The sequence below is a fragment of the Dermacentor variabilis genome, chromosome 1 (genome assembly GCF_050947875.1).
Source record: "Dermacentor variabilis isolate Ectoservices chromosome 1, ASM5094787v1, whole genome shotgun sequence".
Classification (NCBI taxonomy): domain Eukaryota; kingdom Metazoa; phylum Arthropoda; class Arachnida; order Ixodida; family Ixodidae; genus Dermacentor; species Dermacentor variabilis.
The window spans coordinates 253,058,638-253,082,597 of record NC_134568.1 but is presented as its reverse complement, the minus strand read 5'-3'; the positions used below and the strand labels follow the sequence as shown (position 1 = coordinate 253,082,597).

Here is a 23,960-nt window from a genome sequence, read left to right as displayed (position 1 = left end):
GCAGCTAGCGATGGCGTCATGAAGTGAAAGCAATTTTCACTGCAGGGAAAATTGGACATATTGAAGGAAATCGACATAGGGAAAAGGCAAATTGAAGTGTGCAGACAGTGTGGCATTGCTCCAATGACCATCACAACCATTTTGAAAGACTGAAACAACATTGTCAAGCTTCATTGGGAATCACAACTTGCTCCTACGAGGAAATGGCTGCGACTGGGAAACTGTCAAAATGTGCACCAAGCTGTTCTCACGTGGTTCAAAGATACCAGGCTGCAAAACGTTCACGTGTCTGGCCTAATGCTCCAAGAAAAAGCCTGCGAATTTGCCGATGCACTTCAAATAACTGGGTTCGACGCCGGTGCGGGTTGGCTTTTTTGTTTCCGCCAAAGGAATGGAATAACTTGGCAGGTAGTGTCGGGTGAAAGAAAGGCTGCTGACAGAGAAGGCGTGGATTCCTGGCACAATGATCGTTTTCTAGAGGTGGCTGAATCGCACTCTGAAGAAGATATTTTCAACGCGAATGAGACCGCATGTTTTTATCAGCTCCTCTCAAACCGGCCGATGCACTTCAAAGAGCAGCAGTACAAAGGAGGGAAAAATCACATCTTCGCGTGATAGTCCTGCTCTGCTACAATGCAACAGGCACGAAGAAAATTAAACCACTCGTCATCGGCAAGTACACGAAGCCTCGCTGCATGAAAAACGTCATGTTGTTACCGTATTACTACTGCGCCAACAAACAAGCCTAGATAACAAGATAACATTTTTCCGAGTGGCTCAACAAACTCGACAACCAAATGAGGAGGGATGACCGAAGAATTCTACTGGTTGTCAACAACTGCTCTGCTCATATTGTGAGTGTTCGCTTGACGCACATTCACTTGGAGTTTCTGCCACCAAACAACACGTCCTTACTGCAACCCCAAGACCAGGGCACTATAAAGAGTATGAAAACAGAATTTCGTAAGCGCCTTGTGCAGCAGTTCATTATCAACCTAAGCCTAAAGCAGCCGACTGCAATCAATATTCGTCAGGCAGCGGAAATGTTCATAGGAGCTTGGCGGAACTTGAAGGCATCCACCATTAGCAACTTCTGGCAAAAGGCAGAGCTTGTCAAAGTGCCTGTGCTGCTTTCAGATGACCCAGAGGTGACCAACAACAACCCGGGAGACCTGTGGACTGAGGTTGCAGAACTGCTGCCTGCCGTCTCTTTCTTCGAAGACTGCATGGAGAGCGACAGTGCAGCACGGTGGCGGTGGCCGTGGCGAACCTGACAACCCAAGAGATTGTTAACTGCACTCGAAACACCTCCAGTGACGACGGCGACCGAAAGGAAGACGACTGTGGGTCACCGAACACAGAAGATGAGATCGTGTCGAACGCTGATGTTTTAGTGCACATGAACAAAGTCCGCACTTTCATTGCTCGGTGCAATGACGTACCCGATGAGGTATTGCACAAAGTGGAAGCTGTAGACGCATTCCTAATTGGTTGTGCGTGCTGCACGCGCCAGAAGAAAATCACTGATTTCTTCAAATAAAGCAGCTTTGAAGTGAGCGAAACATTTTTATTTGTGAGTATGCTTGTCTGAACACACAGCTACTGCAAAGGTATGTAATTTTCATTCCTAGGTTTGTCCACTGGCTTATAACTGCAAGTTTATCATTAGAACGGTATTTCAAATAACGAACGATTTTCGGCAGTCCCGTGTGATTCGTTATATCGAGATTCGACTGTACTGCCAAGTGAATGAATTGTAGGTTTCAATGATGTTTTTTTTTTCTTTTGTTTAGCTTGACCCGCCGGATAATTCAACCAGTTTCGTCGGCCCCATCAGGATGAAACTAACGCTAGTCGATTGTATGATGGTCCGAATGATTTATAAGTAGGGCGTGCCAATTACTTGAAACTTTGTGCCTTGACACTTAAGAGGCAGAACAAATAAATAGCAAAGAAAGCCATTATACTTGCATGCACCTGAACATGGGTGTGTTCTGGTCACTGGGTGGCGCAGAATGAACCCTCTGGATGTGGGCACGCAGGTTGCCCCTTTGAGAGAAAGCAGCTGAGCAGAACTCACAGCGATGTGGTCTCAACCCACTGTGTTTACTCAAGTGAATTTGAAGAGCTCCTTTCTGATTGAATGTCTTGTGGCAAATCTTGCACTCAAAGGGCCGCTCTCCTGCACACAAGGATATTCAGCTCATCACAATGCATCATCACAATATACTAGCACCAATATAATTTGAAGACATTTCTGTTGTGTTGGAGCAAATATTTTTTTGCACAGTAGCAACTGTTTTTGTTGACTAATCCAGGGTGAATTCGCATACCATGTTTGCACAAATCAACCACGAATATAACGTTAAGCAAGGCTTTTAGCCCAAACTCTGCGTAGATTAATCTGTACTCTTTTTTTGGCTGTTTTGCATGCACAGCCAATAGTGGCCCCTTACTATGGTTTCACTAAATCTAAAATGCCCATTTAGTGTTGTAACTATAATGGGAACTAAGGACAGAATATTTGACTAAAGCCATAGTCTAAAACAAAATACTTTCGCAAACCATGACATGCGGTCTGCTACACTTATGCATGCCTGCGCAGGATCAATACACCGGTGCCTATGAAGGCCCACATCATGTTACCACGACATGCTGCATGAAGGAGCCAAATGCACATGCACCAGGGTAGCAGCATCAGCAAAGACTATATGAGCCTGCACTGCAATTGTAGGCCTGGCCCTATATACTTTGTTGTGCTCTCACTTTCTTACAGAACACAGATGACTGAGAATAATCATAGTACACAGCCTCACTATTATGCCTTTCATAGGTTCCCCCAGAAGAGGTCTATGGAGTTTTTGTATTTAAAGATTATTTAGTAGAAACCACATCATGCCATGACATGTCAAAAAGGCGGATGTCTGCCACTCTATATCAGATGGTAAAGAGTATATGACCTTTACCATACCATGCATGGATCTGTACAATGCCACATCTAAGTGAGTACACAACTCAAACTGACAATCTGTTTTGTCTTTTAATTGCTTCTAGATCTGTCGGTAGCACATTTTTTTGTTAAAACAAGCTAACAAATACGCATATGTATTTCTATAGAGCTATCAGGCAAAATTTAGTTTCTTTATAGGCATTCTTTTGTTTAGCCAATACACTTTTCTATATGCTATTTCCACTTACCAACCTAACCTATCACTTCAATAAAAACAGTTACCAGCATCGATTCTGAACTCATCTGTCCCATTGGTATTCCTTGAGTGAATTTATCATTAGGAAACTGTTCCTTTGACTTCAGACTTCACTTGTTGCAATTACAAAATGAAACATCACACAAAGTTTTATTTATTTATTTGTTTATTTATTTATTTGTTATTTATTAAACATTTGTTGAATTCAATGTCCAACTGTAATGCATATTTGTAATACAAAATTATGGGCTTTTACGTGTCAAAACCCCTTTTTGATTATGAGGCACGCTGTAGTGGAGGACTGAAAATTTTGACCACCTGAGGTTCTTTAACATGCACCTAGATGTACGTAGACGGGTGTTTTCACATTTCGCCCCCATGGAAATGTGGCCGCCGTGGCCGGGATTTGATCCTGTGACCTCGTGCTAAGCAGCCCAACACCATAGCCACTGAGCAACCACGGCGGGACATAATTGGAATACCATGATGTGCACAAAAGGCATTTCATCAATACATTTCATCATACTAGTTATAATCTCATAAATCAGGATGGGACATTTCAGCAAGAAAAACATGTTTTGCATCTGTGTACACTGGAGCCCCGGTTATGTGTCGCCTGATTTTGCAACGTCCTGTGTTTCACGACGGATTAGTGATGTCCTGGTGAATTCTCCACACAGACAATGCAACTATGCTTTAAAAACCTTGATTATGCAATGCGAGATTACACACACCCTGTCTCATATGACGATCCGTGCAAAACTGCAAAGCCGACGGCAGACATGTGACAAGTGCCGCCATCCTCCGGCAGCTCTCTTGTGGCACCATCCCCTCTGTCCCCTCTGTCACCCCTTCACATGTGGCAAGCTGACTGGTTTCTGGGCTCCCTCCTAAGCTCAATTTTCCTTCCTTCACGTATGTGGCCCCCTCATTGTCTGTTTCTCTTCCCCGTCATCATATCGCTCAAGCACCGGCCACCTTAATCCCTTCTTTCTTTTTTATGTTGACTGCCCGCCCTGGTGCCTCCATGTTTTTTTGTATTATTTTTTTTTTCGTACCAAGCTTGCTATCTTTGCACGGTGCCAGGAGGACTGCCAGCTATATACTTCAACACGTGCAGTGCCGAGTCTTGCAAAAGTGAAACTACATGTATCTCCGAAAGTAATCATCCGAGAATACTGCCCTGCGTGTATGGAAAACACAAAAACATGTGCAAGGATAGAACCGATAAGCCACCGGAAGGCATGCAGATCGTATTAAATATGCGAGTATACATACACAGTTCAGAGCTTCATCTACGTGCAAGCATACAAGACTTCTTATGCCACAGATGGTACTGTGCCTGTGCCTACATTCGTGGATGTGCTACGCAGCATCGACGAAATTTGGAGGTTTCTCTGCGCAAGCGTTGCTGTAGGTAACCTACTTGCGGACACTGCTGCACTTATAATGAAGCTGTTGCTGAGTGGCTATAAGAAACTGACAGATGTCTTAAAAGTGTGTCGGTGAGAAAAAAAGCATTTTAGCATGGTGGCACGTGAAGTATACAGCACTTCAAATAAAGCGTGACTGGCACCTGCACTGCAGAATTCTTTTCACATTGACTTTATCGGTGGTTTTTGTTTCCGAGTGCTGCTAAGTATTAGCCTACAGCTTAAATTGAAGCTCCTCGCGACACTGTCATGTAAAGCCATAAATTATAGAAATAATTTTTGTTGGTCGGAATATATGATGCCCGGATTACACGACATTCTCGCGCAGTCCCGAGACAGTCGTATAATCAAGGTTTCACTGTACAAGGTGTGCTGGCCAATACCAAGCCAGTATGTCCAAAAGCATGTCATACATCACAAAGCTAGGATTTTGGAATACAATCTACGCTCGTTACAACGGACCCGTGTACAACTGACTTTCGGATATAATGGACCACATTTCAGCCTTAGTTAGTTCTACCTATTTTATTAATGCAATGAAGTTCGCTTTTAACGGACCACAGTACAATGGCCTATCAGCTACAGCGGATGAAATTAGCAACTTTTTTCAAGCTCGAGTGCATAAAACGAACTTTTGCCATTTCGACATGGGCTGACAACTGACCTGCGAGGGTCAGCCAACGAGTATGGCTTAATATCGCAATCGATCGAGGGATGAAGGCAGGGTGGAAATGTGCCCTCTTCTTTCATGTGCGAGACACGGGGGAGGGGGGTCAGCGAGAGAGAGGGGTTCTACTTCGGCGGCTGCTGCTTACAGTGCGGCCGCTGTATCTTGAAAGCGATCCGCGATGTGCACAAAGTGCACACAGTGCCAGTAGCTTCGTATGCGCTGTGCTTTTGACATTCAGTTTGCACTGAAGCGAGATACCGCACAAAGATCAATTTGCTCGCTGCTGCTGCCACCGTGCTTATCTTACTTAATTTGCTATCACAATTGATGCTTCGCCTTTCAGGCGAAACTAAGACTTTTTTATTTTTTTACTTTCTATCACTGTGGACGTTCATCCCTCACTCTTTACAATAAAGTTGTTAGACATTGCGATGAAAGTTTCGGATACTACGGGGTACTACGGGGATTATCAAGGTCTGTTGTAACGCGAGTCGAATGTATTACTTTAGCACTGCAGAGGCCAAACAAAATTAACAGAAGTGTTAACAATTCCTATGCAGTAACCATAATGTTTCAAATGGGATTCTGGGGACATACCTGTGTGTATCCGGATGTGCCTCAACAGCTGGCTGGGCTTCTGAAATTGTTTTTTGCATGTTGTACATTTATGAGAGAATGATGAGCGATCAATATTTTTCTTGTATGTGCGATGGGAGAGGGATGCCCTGAAAATGAAAAATTATAAATAAAGAATCCTTTTAACTTCAATACACTAATAAAATTGAGCATTAGGCATCCTCACTTAATTTTGTAGTGCATTTTCATGTGCTCCTTAAGAAGCGGCTGCTTGCAGAACCTTTGGGGGCACTGTCGGCAGAAGTAGAACTTCACCTTAGAAAGCTCATCCTTGTGCTCCTGGGCATGGCGGTCAAGGCGTGCCTGCATGGTACATAGTGCAAAACTGTTGAGTACCTTTAATGCTTTAATGCACTGCTGTAATGCTAGTATGCAGTACTATTAGAGGCAACCTAACTAACAGAACATTCAACACACACTTGTGTATGAAACAATTACAATCAACTTCATTACTTAGACACTGGCTGACTCAACTTTTTATTCAACTTTACTAGGTTCAAAAGTTCCAGTGTTTACAAGTTTCTGTGCTGGCAAAATGCTCTAAAATGCCATATGTCAGTTAAAAAAAAGATAGAGAAACAGCAGTGTGCAATATGTAAGTGCATCAGCCTCACCAGCTGTCCAAACACAGTGGACTCCCTTTGAGAGGAACTCGAAGGGACCATGAAAATTTGTTCATCTTATCAGAAGTTCATCTTAACAGAAGAATAATTGGCAACATGACTAGGTGCACTGAAATATCTTACTTCAAGATGGTAAATGAAGTAGACTTACAACTGGGGGGAAATGACATAAAAGCATCTATTTAGCTGAACTTAATAGAAAACTGTCCTCAAGTGGTACTAATGATGATGTATGGATTTCATTGGCGCAAGGGCCAGATATGGCCAAAGAGTACCAAGCCAAATATAGTAAGTGAAGTGCCGATGGCAGATTACAAATGTCAGGGTTGCGAATCAGGATGTTAATGGTACATGTAACTTGGCTGTGGAGAGGCCTAAAATTAGTCGCTGTATAGTGCGTAAAATGTACAGGCATTAAAATAATGACAATGACTAGTGGCGTATGGTATGAACATAAAAGTTATATTAAGGGAGTATATGCTGAACAAGCGAGTAACAGTAGCACTCGTACCACACCAGTGAGCCGTTCAATGCAAGGGCTAGGAGGCATCTGCTTCAAAAATGCTATCGTAGCGGCAGCCTCTAGTAAGAAAATGTGCTATGTATACCTTGGTCTGATAACTTGCAATGTGCCAACATCTCGCAAAAATGCTAAAACTAACTTCTTGTCAGATAGTGGTTCAATGCCAAAAAACATTGCGATGTGGAGGGAAATGTGTTGTCTGTATGCCGAGAAAACGTACTTTTTTCGTTGGACTTCTACTTCTCGACACTCTAAAAGGACGTGAACAACCGTAAACGTCTTGCCACATTTATCGCAGAGAGGAGGATCATCATCAGTTAATAGGTAGGAGCGAGTTCCATAAGTATGGCCTATCCTACGGCGACAGAAAATTGCCTCAGCCTGTCATGTCTTTGTTAGTGGTGGCCAGTTCCCTACGTTTGGCTTGATAACATGAAGTTTATTAAGCATTTCAATGTCCCACGTACATTACCAATGGCCCCTTAGTTTCTTGCGTATGAAGGGTCTTAAATCTGCAACAGGTATAGCTAAGGAAGAATTACATGGTTTTGTGGTCACTGTTGTAGCTATGCGGTCAGCAACCATATTACCTATATATATCTTGATGATATCTTGATGAGATGCGTACAAAGTGTGGAGGATTGAAATAAGTTCAGTAAAGACAGGATTTTTATTCTTTCATAGAGAAATGAAGGCTTTGACGAAGCTCAATGAATCTATAAATATTATTACTTTTTCTAGTTTTGTCTCCTTGATGTGCCGTACAGCCAACAAGAGTGCATAGGCCTCTCCCATAAAGATGCTCGTTTCCGAGTGCAAACAGCCTAATTCTGAGAAGGATGGGCCGACTGCGGCATAAGAAACGTCAGCATGCATCTTTGAAGCATCTGTGTAGAATTCTGGGCATGAGTACTTTGACTGAATTTCTAGGAAGTGCATTTTTATGTGTGTTTCTGGGGCATTCTTTGTAGCTTCTACAAAACACACGTTGCAATCTATCAGCTGCCACAGCCATGGTGGCAATGGCTTGGCTGGAAGGAAGGAAGGAAGGAAGGAAAACTTTATTTGGTCCTGCAAGTAGTGCTTGGCTGGAGCCATTAGCGAGTTTTCAAAAAGTGGGACAGCCATTACTTTGCTGAGGCTACTCACACGCAGCGTAAAAGGCTCTCTCACCGTAGGACAATTGTGGAAAAGTGTGGAACAAGTCGCATTGTTTACGGTTTCGTTACAAGCATGTTCTGGGTTAGCGTGCGTTTTCAGGAAATACACGAAACTGGACAACGACCTTTGCAGATGGAGCGACCACTCATTGGACTCTACATACAGACTTTGTACCGGGCTAGTTCTGAAAGCTCTTTTGGCCAGGCGAATTCCTAAATGATCAACAGGGTCAAGCATTTTTAGGGCACTCGGTGTAAAAGATTGATACACCACAGCACCGTAGCCTAGACGCAATCGTACAAGACTCTTGTAGAGATTAAGTAAACATCTTCTGTCACTGCCCGAGTTGGTGTGGGAGAGAATTTTCCGGATGTTCATCGTTTTCAGGCACTTGGCCTTGAGGTATCTGATGTGGGGGATGAAACTTAGTTTCGGATCGAGTATGACACCTAGGAATTTATGTTCTTTGTTCACAGGAATGTGCTGTCCTTGCAGTTCAATAGTGGGGTCAGGGTGCAGCCCTCTCTTGAAAAATGACACAGGAGCTTCTATGTGGGTTGATCTTAAATCCACATTCATCTGCCCATTTGGATACTTTCATTAGTCCAAGCTGGACCTGCCTCTCGCAGACTGCAAGGCTACCCGATTTAAAACCTATCTGTATGTCATCTACATAAACAGAATAGAAACTGCCTGTCCTGTAAGTAGTGAATAACGGAGCGTGTTCATCTTCACAATAGAAAGCGTGCAACTGAGGACGCCTCCCTGGGGTACGCCAGTTTCCTGTATAAATGAACGAGAGAGTGTGTTGCCTATTTTTATGCAGAAAGTACGTTCTGTGAGGTAACTCTCAGTAACGTTTAGCATGTTCCCCCTGATACCCATTTGTGACCGGTCTCAAAGGCTTCCGTACTGCCACGTGGTGTCGTAGGCCTTTTTCATGTGAAGAAAAATGGATAAGAAGAACTCCTTATGCACAAAAGCATCACGAATATTGGCCTCAATACACACGAGATGGTCAGTTGTTGACTGAACCTCTCTAAATCCGCATCGTTATGAATCAGGCATTTTGTTTCATTCAAGGTGATGTAGAAGGAGACGATTCATAAGTTTTTCAAACAACTTCCACAGGCAACTTGTTAGCGCTATCGGACGATAGTTCATTACCGAGGCAGGATCTTTGCCGTTTTAACACATGGATGACAATGGCTCCCTTCCATGAAGATGGAAGATGCCCAGCTGCACAGAGAGTATTAAAGGGTGCGAGTAGTGTGATTTTATTTTATTTCTTTATTTTTATTTCGAGGTACTGATATTTTGAGATACAGTATTTCGAGATACTGGTGGGATGGTAACAGGGGTGGGTCTTTTGTGTGTCTTTGTGAAGGTGTTTAATCATCCCATACATAACTCTGTCGGGAGCCGGAGCATAATTCTGTCATGCGTTTAAGGAAAGCTTTCAGCTCAGCAGTGCAGAAAGGCTGGTTAAAAATTTGTTTGGGATACATTTGCAGTTGAATGACTTCCATTCCTTGGTTTCTTTGTATTTCAGGAAAGACAAGGAATAGTGCATAGAGCTAGAAACACACTTAAAGAGCTCACCAAAAGAGTCAGTTCGGTCCTTCAGACTGTCTTCTTGTTCATTTACCAAGGGCAACGGATGGATTTGCTGTCCCTTCAACCTTTCCAGCCCATCCCATACTTTCACCTCCTGTGTGTACAAACTAATACCGGAAAGAAATCTCTCCCAGCTTGCCCTCCTTGCTTGCCTTCACGTCCTCCTTCCCTGCGATTTCATCTGTTTGAATGCCATAAGGTTTTCCGCATTAGGATATCGACGAAAAATGCCCATGCTTTGTTTTGTTTTTTTCGCACCTGCCTACAGTCATCATTCCACCAGGGGACTCGTCTTTTGCATGGGTTCCCATTTGTCTCCGGGATGCAAATTTCTGCTGCGTCTATTATAAAACTGGTAAAACACACTACTGCGTTGTCTATGCTAAATTCATTAATAAAATCTTGTGAGATATAACTAGGTTCTTTATATTGATCCCAGTCAGCAGATGATAGTTTCCACCAATGAACATGTGGAGGGCATTCGTATTTCTGTATCAGGTTTAGGGTTACAGGGAAGTGGTCACTTCCAAAGGGATTTTCTATTACACTCCATTCTAAATACGGAAAGATGGCTGCAGAGCCAACTGCTAAATCTATTGAAGAGTACGAATTATGTTGGACACTGTAATACGTGGGCTCTTTTATTAAAAAGGCACGTACCAGTGGATGCAAGAAAGTTTTCTATTAGCCGGCCTCTCATGTAACATCGGGAGTCTTACCACATTGTGTAGCGAGCGTTAAAATCTTCCATGAGTATGTAAGGCTCAGGAAACAGATCAATAAGGTTATAAAAGTCTGTTTTTTTGAGATGATGATTCGGGGGTATATAGATGGAACATACGGTGACCAATTTATTCTAAAAAATGGCCCGAACTGACACAGATGCCTCAAGGGGCATCTGAAGGGTGATGTCTTGGCAAGCTACAGACATGTCAGCTACTATGGCTACACTGCTGGAGGCATTAGCCTCATCGCGATCTTTTTGGAAGATGCCGTGATAATGAAGAAAATTGGTGTTCATAGGTTTCAGATGTGTCTCTTGAACACACCGCAACTTTGGATTGTGTTTGTGTAGTAGTAGTTATGTAATGTCGTCGAGCTTATGAAGAAGTCCTCTGACATTTCATAGTAGTATTTGTGTTTCCAATGTGATAAATGTGTTTTGTGCTGTGTGTTTAAGAGACGGAGATTACCTCACGGCCCTTTTCAGGCGCCGTGACGCGAGGTTTGTCTTTTTTGGAGCAATCGTGAGTCTTGCGGCTCCCTAGGTGCTGGCAGTGCTGTCTGGCTGGTTGTTGTGTCCATCACCTCTTGCGAAGCGCTGGCTTCCAAGCGCTTCGTTTCATGTGAAGGCCTCGACAAGTCGGACAAGACCTCTGAGGCCACCGGCCCGGAGGTCGATGGTCCCTTCTTCTGGGGTGGCGGAACAGCGCTAGCTGTAGCCGCCAGAGGCCAGATGGCGTCACCGCCGGCTCATTGCATGTGGGCCGGACAGCCGCCAGAAGCCGTTGTGTTGCCGCCCCTTGACGCGTCAGATCGGCAAAGGTGTTCTTGGGCAGGTAGGATACCCGCCTGCATGCCTCCTTGAAAGTTATGTTTTCCTTCACTTTAATTGTTACAATTTCCTTTTCCTTTTTTCATGATGGGTACGACCATGAGTATGCAGCGTGCTCCCCATCACAGTCTACAGAGTGGAGAGAGTTCTCGCAAGATTCAGAGGTATGTTCATGGGCACTGCATTTCACAGCTCTGTGAATTGTGGGCCAAACACTGGCATTTGAAACATCTGAGAAGATTTGGCACATATGGCCTAACACGGAGCTTGATGTGCCCAGCCTCGATGGACCCGGGCAGAACGTTTGTGCCAAAAGTAAGTATCAGGGGTGCGATCGGAGATGGTTGTTCGGCGCGTTCGTTCGGTTACCGGCGCGCGCGATTGGCCTACTCCGCGCCGACGTCGCCAGCCGCGGGGCGCCGCCCCGTTTTTGGTGACGTCAAAATGACGACACGCTCCTGTCAATCATCCGCCCACCGAGCATTTCGTCCGAACGCGACGGGAGTTGAGAAGTTTGGAGCGATCATACGGCTTCGCATGGCGCGTCTGGTGGATTGGATTGGATCCAACAGGCGGCCTTTTCGGCTGCGGAATGGCAGGTTTGAGTCCAATCCATAGTTTAATTCTAGAAAATGGCGCTTCCGTTGTAAACTTAGGTTGTTGCGCTGGCTTTTCTAGAGGAAGGAGGAGAGCAGGTGGCGGTGCGAAACGCGTTTGAAGAAATGGCAGAAAGTGAATTCCGGCGTTGTTTTTGTTTCTCGAAACAAATAATTCGTTGGTTGTACAGAGAAATCGACAAGATCATCGGTGCCAGCGAGCCACTGGGATGTTGTCGCTGCCTCTTGAAAAGTGCACCACTCTTCCCGTCGTTTTTTTTTTTTTTCCTTCTCGCTGTGCGCGACACCACCTAGGGACGACACAAAGAACCTAATAGTTATAAATTGCAGTAGTCACACGTACTACTATTTGAAAACGTGTTTGGGCTTGAGAAGAAAAAATACATTTTTTTAGATAAAGATTTCATTCAATTGGAAGACGAGAAACATTTGGCTTTGTAGTATACTGTTTGCAAGCAGACGAGAAACGACGGAGGTAAACTTCCAGGGAGGTCACCGCTTCCTGATTGGCTGCTCTCTCCGCCCCGCTGTCACAAATTTTGCATACTGCAACTTTGTGACGTTGCAGCAACTGAACAGAACGCGTATCGAACAAAATATCTCCGATCGCGCCCCAGGTGTCTGGTCTTGATTTCCTTTTTGTCACGCCTCATTTTAATTCGTTTTAGCTGATGTTCTGCTCACAAAAGCCCTCCACAGGTTCAGCTTCAGTCAGCTAAAACAAGTCATCATCTGAGACTACGCTACAGGTGGTATTCATCGTACAGTGTGGGGTTACTGTTACTTGGGCGTCTCCAAATGACTGTAGGTTGGGTAGCTTTTCATATTCCTTCTGGTTGCGGAGCTCCAAGAAGAGATTACCACTTGCCATCCGGAATGCTTTATAACCTGTACCAAAAACTTCAGTAAGAGACTTCGGTAAACGAGGATCGGTGAGATTGTTCGCGCGGGTTTGTCTGGTTTTTCAGAGTGAATTACATGAAAATTGGGAAAGATTTTTTTTTGACAACCAAAAAACTCGAAGACTTCATCAGTGCACCCCCTCTTCAGGGTGCGATCAGGTAGTGGAAAGAAAAAAGCAGCCATAAGCGAGCGTATTTTTTTCGGCAGTAACGCCAGCCACCCACTGTGGAGCCCTACAAGGGGACGCTGCAGGGACTGTAAAAACAGGTCCTGCAAACGCCAGCTGTACGTTAACACTATAACCGAATATGAAATTACCTACGTTGGCTATTCGCACAAGGTTAACCCTTGCTGCCTGGAAAAATTGGAAGTAAGAGGAAGCCAGGAGAAGACAGGAAAGATGGAAAGTTAGATAAAGACGAAGGTTGGAAGGACAGAGAGACAGGAAAATGCAACTACCGATGTCCCCCGGATGGGTAGTCCAGGTGTGCCGTCTACGTGAAGCCAAAGCCAAAGTGTTGCGTCCACTGAGGGGCCTTAAAGGTCCTAACACTCAGCTCAACCCCCAGGACGCCCTTTTCCCCGGATACGGCGAAGCCACGCACGGTTAAATGCGGGAGGGTCCAACCCTCGCGTGCTCGGGTACATGGTGTCGCAACGAGTAAGCGAGTGTTTACAAGGAGGTGTTCTATTCTGGCAGCTGCTGCGTATGACGTGGCCGCACAATCCCTGTCTTGAATACTATCTGCAATGAATGCAGACAGTCTAGGTGCACTGAGGGCCAACAGCTTCGTACGCGATTTAGCACCCACACGGTTGCACGGTATCCGTGTTCCCAAAGTGAAACGTCACTGTCTCTATTTGTTTCCTCATCTTGCTTTCGCCTCTATCCATGAGCGATCTGTGCCGCAGGCCTCCAGTAGGGTTTCTTTTCTCCAGTTTCTTCTATCTATAGAGCAAATCCAAGACTGGCCCTGTGCCAGCCACATGCACACAATAATGAGAGGCCTTTTTACAGCAAAATCAAATCATGCATGTTGCATAGCCAGCAATGCCTTTCTGCTCATTTGCTATCCCACCTCCGTAATTGCCAAGCTTCCTGACATACCATCCTACTCTTGGGGCTTTAATGGCAGGGCCCTTCACGAGATTATTCACCAACCCAATCTAGAAAATGTTCAGAATGCAAGCAAACATTAAGGTTATCTGCACAGCTCCCATTTTTCCAGCGCCCTATAATTCAACCTTCACATATGAATCTGCTCCACATGTCCTACTAATGTTGAATTAACAGACCCTTTATATGAAATAATCACACCTCCACCTTTAAATTACCAGTTTGTACAAATGCTGTAAGATATAAATGTAACAAACAATAAAATTACAGCAGCAGTAATGACTAATCGCAGAGCAATATACAAAAGCTGCTTTTCATTGAATGCCATTTATTCAATTCAAGGCGTACAGGGACACTAAAAAGAAACACTAAATCAATTTAGACTGATAAAGTATTTCTTTAAACACCTATTTTCGCTAATTTCACAGTGATATGCTGATTATTAGAACAGGAAATGAAGGTCCAAGATCCAATTTTTTAACACTGTGTTGAAGCCCAACTGCAAGTACGTTGGTGTGAGATTACAGATTTAGAAGTATTTTTTTCGTACTTGGGCCACTGTGTCTAATTAAATGTTCTTCAAACTTGCCAAGTTCAGTTACAGGCTCCTTTAGAAAACAACATAGTCCATCTTTATGGATATAACATTAACTAGGCCACAGCAGATGCCTTCAAAATCCATGATGTCACAGTGAGCTCGTACAGGAACTTCCGCTGCCACCCATCTTTTGTTTTTGCATCTATTCTGGCTTACCAAGCCTCTACTCATGGCAAGAATGCTTTTATTTGTAGTGCAGAAGGGTAAGTTCAAATAATTTCTCCCTTCAATGCCCCTATAAGAAATCCTCTATGGAAAAGGGTATCAACTGCAGATAATAAGAATCAATGACTTGAAATACAGTGTAACCTCGATTTAACAAACCTCGATATAATGAAATGCACAATGTAAGAAACTGTTTTCATTTCCCGATCTGGTTCCATTAAGAATTGTGTATTCTTTTTTGCGATTTAACGAAGTAATTTCGTGACACAGTTCGGATATGACGAAATGTTCAGCCATCTCAAGCATGTACTTGTATGGCTGGTAAATCTAGGAAAAGAACTATAAAAATGTCAGCCAAGGAAAAAGTTATTTGCAAGCGTCCTTCCACAGGAAATGTTTGAGCGATAGAGACAATGTTGAAGTGTGCACATTGGGACACAGCATGCAGTAAACAGCATTGTGCCATTTGTCACATAACAACATGTGGAGGAGCAGCTCAGAGCGCATGAAGAAACATGAGAGCTGATGATTTCTTCAGTGCAAGGGGGGGTAGGGAAGAAGTGAGCGCCCGGTGATGTGATGAAGCATGCGGTAGAGGGGGGAGGGGAGGGGGAAGTGGGGGGAGCAGGAGGTGAAGGGGACACATGCCAATCCGCTCTCTCCCCCTATCGCGCATCTCCTTTCCTCTTCCCTTGCTGTAGCTGTGCATGGCTCTTCATATGCAGGCCACACGCCATATCTTGGAGGTAATGTCCGACAAGTCCAAAGGGCGAGCTGAGAGGGTTGGTGCATTCATGCACATTTTGTTACGGCGCATCTAGTGTTGCCAATCGCATAATCTCAAGCTTCCAAGGCACGGTGCAAAGCGTTTGCTCGAATTGCAACGGCAAGAGTTCTTGGTCCTCGAGCTAGATCTTCGCCTAGGCATGCGTGACCCCAATAGAACTATGAATCTTACTTTGTGCACTTTTCTCTTTGCTATCGCCATCAATGGTCCGCCTTTCTGGTGAAACTCCAGCATTTTTTTTTTATCAGGACGAGTTTCTGAATTTTTTTTCACTTTTGTTTTATTAAATTTGAGGGCGCCATCCGATGACAGCTGTGGGCACTAAGCGCAGTTAGCAACAGCATCTAAAATTTACTGCGCTGCGTGACACAACATGCTAATTTCAGACACCGTGAGCCATACTGACACATTGCTCTCGGAGCGACCTGCACAGTCTGCACTGCCGTTCATGACCACGCTATTATGGCCAGACCGATTTGTTCATCAGTGATTACTGACAAGATACTATCCACCAGCAATGTTCTGGGAATTTGTGAAATTGTTTTTGCAAAACCCTCTAATTAACAAAATTTGCAATTTAACTAAGTTTTTCACTGAAAGTACAACTCTGTTATAAAAAGGTTTGAATGTAGCGAGAAAAACAAGCGGCAACGCTTAACAAGCTATGCCTTCTTTCCTTTCTTTCTTTGCTTCTTTCTTTTTCTTACAAACGAAGTTAAATGAAATAAGCCTCCATAAATGGAAAGCCTTATACAGGGTGTCTTAGCTAATGTCAGCCAAGCTGTTAAAAAAAAGTTAGTGCACTATATGATTATCACACCTATGATGTTCGGTTATCAGTCTTCTTCTGCCACCAAGATAACTTTTGTGTGCCAATTTTTTTAATAATTATAGAATATTGATTATCTAACTTTTAAATTAGGAGCATGACTTTCTATGAGAAACCTGTTAGTACATCCTAAAACATCCCAGTAAGACATTTTCAGCATACTATGTCCTGTGCAGTTCATTTTTCTGCACATTACTAGTAGCATGTAAAACATGAAAAGTGCCACATAATTATGCTCTCGTGCCATGACACCAGTGGCCCCAAAAGTGATTTTGAAGAACAAACTCCGTCCGCTCATTACCTGACTCAACAATCGCTTGGTCATTGTATCTTATTCCCCTCTGCATCAGAAACAACAAGGTGATTACAATGTTGCGCATGTCATTACAATGTACAAAAGCAAAGACAACTTGGAAGCATGCAAAGATGGCTTGCTTAGCATGCGCTATAAAAAAGATTTCTCCCTATTTACACTACAAAAAAGCTAGCGTAAAAAAAGATGCCGATAGAAATATGAAACATATCCACTCCAGCTTGCCTGTGTACTAAACTCGTCGCCACACTCAGCGCATATCAGATTCTCCTCCTTTTGGTGCAACATCAGGTGTGCCTTGAGGCTGGCCAGGCGTGCAAACGATTTGCCACACTCTGGGCAGGATGGCTGTCCTGGACCCGGATGGGTGGCCATGTGCAGCCGAAGGTTCAACTCCTGGTTGAAGGATGCTTCACACCTTGAACATTTGAAAGGTTTGTCTTCAGCGTGTGCACGCTCATGCCGCTGTAGCTGGCTCCACTTCGGGAACTCCGTACTGCAGACACTGCACTTGAATGGGCCCTGCAGAGTAGACAGAGTTAGTTCTACGCGGCCCCTTTAACGTTAACAAAGACGAGGTCGCATAGGAGCTGTTTGTGCTTTAAGCTCACAAGCAAGCTGGAAAGTTAACACTAGAAAGCTGCTCACAGATTTCTATCACATTTCAAATAGGAAAAATGGGTCACATGCTATGAAGCACCATTCAAGCATGACATACAAAAGTAGTACAGTCAAGCCAAGATATAACAAACTCCTTCAATGAACAAAATGTGTCAGCTATACAAGGTGTCCCACATAACTTGAGCCAAGAATTTAAAAAGGAAAGGCGCGTCGGAAGGGAACTGAATGGAACGCAAACTATTCACAATAGCCTATAGTTACTCAGACATTTTTTTGTTTTCCCCATAACTCACTAATTCATTAAGTTTAATTACCCAACTTTTTAATTACTGGCTAAGGACCCCAAGTATGATACGCAGATTTGCAGAGCACCTTCAGAAACCACCGATCGAGTTGTTTCCTTTACGATACATCTCACGTAGTCCTTTTTTTTTTCGGGTTGCAAAGAAAGCCCACGAAATATAAAGAAAGCCACGTGATGGAGCGCTTGTGCAGTGTTATCGTGCTGCTCTCAAGCGTGCATTCAGTGAACAAGGTCGGCTCCGGTCGGATGACGGCGAAAATGCATGCTGCTGGCCGAGCGCTGCCAATGAGATAAAGAACGCCCTGCCGCTTCCTCGTTGCCAGTCACAATGCGGACGACCTTGTTCACCGAATGCACGCTTGAGAGTAGCACAATACCACTGCCAAACGCTCCGTCACGGGGCTCGTCAGTATGGGCTGAACTTTCTTCTTTTCAATATCTGTGAAAACATTCTCCTGAGAGTTAGAAAAAGAAGCTGCCGTTTCCTCACTCAATTGGGCAGTGGCGCACTGCTAGTCGGCGGGGTCGCACTGCCGCAGCAGCCTTTTATTGCTGCCAGCGCACTGCGTCCATTTTTTCTCCACTGTGGCTTCGGCATAACAGGTTCATGGGTCGTTGGAATGTTATTTAAGCAAATACACTGGAATATAAAGTTTTGATCTCTAGAAATACAAATAAAAGCCCACTTCTGAAGTTGCACTATCAAATTTACAGTGAAAACACGATCGCAATAACTGTATGAAAATGTGTTACTCCTATGGGACGGCAGCCAGGAAAAGAAAGTATTATGCCGAAAAATGTATTATGCAGAATTGTATCAATAAGATTCCACTGCATGGATATGTATATATAATGACTAAAGCTGAAATATAAGAGTTCCTGCCAATTGTATAGTTACATGAATAAATCCGCGCTGAAAAAAAAAGAATGTATTTTAAACGTTTCAGTCAGATATATCACACACGCACACACACACATATATATACAGTTGACGCTCGTTACGATGGACCCACGTACAACAGACTTTAGGATATAACGGACCATATTTCCACGTTAGTTTGTTCTACCTATTTCATAAATGCAACAAAGTTCACTTTTAACAGAGCACGCTAGAACGGACTATCGGCTGATATGGACGAAATTACCGGCAATTTTTGTGAAAATATGGCTTATTAGACGGACTTTTGCCGTGTCGACACAGGCTGGCAACTGACTTGCGAGGGTTAGCTGATGATCGCGGCTCAATATCTTGCGCGTGAGGGCAGGAGAAAAGCGGGGCAGAAGCGCACCGTCTTTCGCATGCGAGGTGGTGGAGGGGGGAGGTGAGAGAAAGAGGGGGGGTTATAGTCCAGTGGCTGCTGTTAACAGCATGGTCATGCACGGGTATCGTATCTTGAAAGCGATCTGCGATGTGGACAAAGTGCGCCCAGTGCCGGTAGCTTATGTGCTGGGCTTTCAAAGTTTGGTTCGCGTTGAAGTAAGAGACAGCACGAAGGTCAATTCACTCGCTGCTGCCGCCGCACTTGTCTTGCTTAATTTGCTATCGCAATCGATGCTTCACCTATCAGGTGAAACTGCGACGTCTTTTGTTTGCTTTTAATTTGGACGTTCGTCACTCACTCTGTGCAATAAAATTGTTAGACATTGCGACCAAAGTTTCGGATATTACTGATGTCAGATAAAACGGACATTTTTTGTCAAATTATCAGGGTCCATTACAACAAGAGCCGACTGTATATACATGCGCCGCAATACCGAATTACCAACTCATCTACAGACGATAGCAGCTAGGTCAAACCTGAAAGGGTAGGCAAGGAAAGCTTCAATTTAAAAACAACATGCCTTGCCAACAGGTGGCCCAACGTCGTCGACTTTTAGGACTGCAAGTGGAATTTTTTTAGCAGTGTCTGCTTCAGGCAGTGTAATCAGTGGCATGCCTGCAGGCACGTTTGTGCTCAACTCCATTAGAGGTGCTGTGCCACTGCTTTCCAAGCTAGCCATGTCTTGTGGTTGGAGCACTACCACTTGCTCTGTGTCGTCATTGCCCTAAGAAAAGAAAAAAAACAAGCTTTGGTCATTGTCTAAAGAAAGGGAAAATATGTGCATCAAGCTAAGCCTGTTGTCTTAGTGCCAGTAATCATAGAGAAGAAAGAAGGTTGACCAAGGGGCCCGATTTTTATTCATATTAATATTAATGATGCCCATAATCATAAAGAACAAGCCTACATCCCATCCCCCTTACTTTCCCACAAGCTAACATTCAAGACAAGAGATTAGAATTATCTCATTTTTGCAATGGCCATCTTTTCTGACAAACCTTAAACAGTTTTATTTGTAGAAACAAAACCAAAAATATTTCTACTTGATACAGCTAGAAGGCAGTGCTTTTCATACCACTAAGCAGTAACATCCAATTAATAACAACAATATCATATCCAACAATGCAATTAAACAGTACTGGCTCACTTTTCTTATCTATGCTTCCAACACAAGCTGTTCACACAAAACAGTAATCATATTCTTTTCATTTCAATTAATATCATGTACTTCAGAAATGCTATTCCTTTGTACGCTGAATGAACAAAACCTTGGCTTAGTAAAAAATTAACTTTGAGTCACCTAAAGGTCCCTGTCAAACTCGTAAATTAGTGGAGCACAATATAATTTTGGTGTATTCATGAAAAGCATCACTTTTTGTGAAAATGTGCCAATTTTTAATATTCTCACATAAATTTTCATAATTTCGTCCAAACACTTGTGCAACTACATCAGCGAAAACTTAAGTTTTTGTCCAATTAACTCTGGGCTGTTATTTCATTCTCCACGCACACATAAATTAGAAATGGACATTCATCACAACATGAAGCAAGCACTGAGGTACAATTGCCCATCACCGTTAAGAAAAGATATACACAATTTGGCCTGGGAGAGTTCTAGACTGAACTTGAGGCAAGCTGAGGTAGACTTTGCACAGCAACTGTAGACAGAAGTGCTATTCACATTCATGGCACTATTCTAGCAGCGTCTGCACCTCAACTAAATTAATTGCCAAGACAAAAAAATGTCAGTGCCCTTCCTTTGTAAAGAAAGATGACCAGCAAAGCTGTGTATGTTGGCCCCTTAATGGCAAACTGCACTTCCGTCGTGGGTCGGCCCAGCATTGCACTATCTCCGTGAACGGCACACGTATGGAGAGTGCTTAACGCCTGCTTCACCTACGCCGCGAATCAGCCCAGCATTGCCGTCTTCGGGATCGGCCCACGTGTGGGGAGTTTTGTGTCTACGCATGGACACGATCCTGGCAGAATTAGCCTTTAACAGCTTCACTGTAATTCGCTGTAAAATTGGTTACGTCTTTGTGTTTCTCAATTAATTAATTAGTTAAATAATTCATTAATTACTTAATTGTGACAGCAAACGCGGGAGCAGTGGCATGAGCGCATTCGCATGGTAGCGCCGAGGGGCGCTAATGAGCCAGCTGTGGAAGAAGACGACGCTGGAGCCAATTGTTATGATAGTTTTGTGTTAACACACGGACACGATCCTGGGAGAACTAGCCCTTAACAGCTTTGCTGTAAAAGCGTATCTGTAAAATTAATTTTATTTTATATTCTTTATTACTTCATGCTTCCAGTCAAATAGGTGCCTAAATCTTTCAACGCTTAGAAATTAGGGCATGATATTGAGAACGAAAATTTTATTTGAGGAGATTTTCAGTGGATGAATCGCTATTTCATGTAGCAAATTGTCACTGTTGAGAGATGGCTGCATAGCTATGATCAGAAAAAACAGCATTAATGCCAGCACTCTAATTCCCCACAACCAAAGAGAGTTGTATCACTAAGATCAGTCCAAAGTTCAAACAAGAAATATGCAAGAAAATAAAGAGAAATGAAGGGGCTCAACATTTGGTATAAACTATAAGAAGCCAAGAAAACAATAGAGGAAATTAACCATTTTGTTTACATTTCACCTCTACTTCATTATTTTCATGAACACGGTATGATAAACAAACGTTACCAGTGCATGTTGCTGTGATTTAAAAGGCAGTGATAAATAGTAAAAAAAGAGAGCAAGCTCCAAGAAGGTTCATTGCTTTGCACAAGAATATTCTTGCTGTGAAAACGTCCAAAACTATACATATATTCAATATCTTCACGACCTTATGACAAGATTTTGCTCAGTTGATTTTCTATGCAAGAACTGAGAAATTTGTTGAAGGGAACAAAAGTCTGACAAGTGTTTATTATTTACATTTAGTTGTTTATTTTTTACTACACCTATTCTTGCGTTCAATGTTTTGTATTTATTTCTGTGTTCACCACTTTTTCATTTGCACTTCAGTTTCAAGTTGTGCACCACTTTAATGACGTCAAGCTGACAGTGGTCACTTAATAAATGATAATGGAGTATTACAGTAGATCTCAGTGATCTCAGTCACCACCGATTATCTTTCCTTGCCACGATCACCCTAACAAAGTGAAATGCATTTTGTGTCGGTCATTAACTTTCGCTCAATCCTTCGTACCACGCACTATCATCGATTGGAACGATTTACGCTCATACAAAGCCATGGAAACGGACATAGCCAAATTTAAGGAAATAATTTGCACTACTGTGACTTGCTGTTAAAAACGTTGTGTTTTCTTAAGTGTGTTTTCTTGATATTTTTTATGCTTTGTGAGTTGCTGCTTGCTCCTCATGTTCTTAGTACGTTGTTTTTTGGTTCAATTTCACATATAACTACACTGCCTTGTTGAGCGGTAAAAATTTCTTGTAAATGTTTTTCCTTTTATGTATGCTGTACCTGAATATACACTTGTGTTGTTTCTTGTAGCCCCCCCCCACCACCCCCACCCCCTATGTAATACCCTCCTTTGAGGGCCCTTAGGAGAATTGTAAATAAATAAATAAAAGTTATTCATCCAGGCTGACAACTTGCAGTACCCTTGTTCCCATGTGCATGCTAAAGAGTTGATCATGATGTGGAACCCACTAAAAAAGTTCACCAGCACAATGTAATCTTGATAAAATATGAATTCTGTGTCCACTGGTACTACTATTACAAATTGTACAGCCACATTTTACCTGGACAGAGAGTTGGAGAACCCCGTCTGCAAAGACACCACTGGAGCTAAGCAGGGACAGGTGAGAAGCATCCACTACAAATGCTCCTGATCCATCCTGGGTGGTCCCAATCATGATGCCTTGTGTGCCGCTGAGAAAAGGAATGCTCAAGTTGACCACAGGCAAGGCAGTCACTGCCGTCTCCCCGGGCGATGCCTCTGTGAGAAGTGCAGAGGCATCCGCCAAGATGCCATTCTCCGTAAGGCTGCGCACATCTTGAATCTCCATTGCACTATGTTGCATGTAACTTCGATTCATTCTGCGAACGTAGAAACAAAAAGAAGACAAATTATTCTGTTGCTGCGTACACTGAGGAACAAATGATTCATTGCAGTATGGTAGATGCAACTGAGTGCAGCCACACGTGCACCATACTTGTAGCACAAAAATCTCTTCTCTGACAGGACACACACACACTCTAACCCCTTGCATGTTTTCTCCCTTCAACATATTCTCACGTGGGCAGAGGAAGCTCCTCTAGGGAGATTTCAGGCTGGACTGGCCCTCCTGTCTTCCGTCATCTGGGCATAAGGTTCAGCATTTGAAGAGGCCGCGAACTCTCCAAAGTGCGCTGCCCACATTTGCAATGGATGCTTCTCACGTGGTGTGGCTGTGTACAAAGAATACAAAAAGAAAGTGCTTACAGTTGCTGTAGTACAAACATACCAGCCTGAAAACAATGTGTGTGTGGTCAGTGTCAACTAGTTCCACAAGCCATTTATCCAATTTATGCATGAAGCAGGCCTGCAAATTTTTGTTCAAACACATTATTATCACATGTGAGAAAAATAGGAGGAATCAAGGAGCCTGACATTTCATAGAAAGCATAAGAAGTCAACACAGAGTAAAGCCAAGGAAAGTATATGGGAGACTAACCATTTTCGTATGGTCTTCTACATTATGTTTTAATAGGCAGTACAGGGGTAACCGTAGATCGCAGGGAGAGGCCTTCGTCCTGCAGTGGACATAAGAGGTGATGATGATGATGGTGTTGATGGTAATGATGGTGGTGTGGTGATGATGATGATGATGATGATGATGATGATGATGACGACGACGACGACCCTTAGCTCCTACAACAAACAGAACACACTAAGTGCATCTGGTGGCCATCCCTTCTCAACTTCATTACTGCCACAGTGGTAGAGCAGCAGA

At 43.4% G+C, this 23,960-nt stretch overlaps 1 protein-coding gene across 4 annotated transcripts in view; it reads right to left on the bottom strand.

Moving 5' to 3' along the window:
- LOC142561113 (uncharacterized) overlaps positions 1-23,960 on the bottom strand; it is a 159,574-nt gene that overhangs the window by 122,038 nt on the left and 13,576 nt on the right. For 2 of the 4 annotated variants that reach the window (XM_075673424.1, XM_075673423.1), the window contains exons 2-7: positions 22,767-23,064; positions 19,521-19,724; positions 16,979-17,275; positions 6,112-6,248; positions 5,907-6,034; positions 1,978-2,182 (exon numbers count right to left, since the gene is read on the bottom strand). In XM_075673424.1, the coding sequence (XP_075529539.1) occupies positions 1,978-2,182; positions 5,907-6,034; positions 6,112-6,248; positions 16,979-17,275; positions 19,521-19,724; positions 22,767-23,064 (1,269 nt within the window). Of the gene's footprint in view, positions 1-1,977; positions 2,183-5,906; positions 6,035-6,111; positions 6,249-16,978; positions 17,276-19,520; positions 19,725-22,766; positions 23,065-23,263; positions 23,416-23,681; positions 23,761-23,960 lie in introns of all 4 variants that reach the window. The other 2 variants (XM_075673426.1, XM_075673425.1) reach the window with 2 other exon arrangements.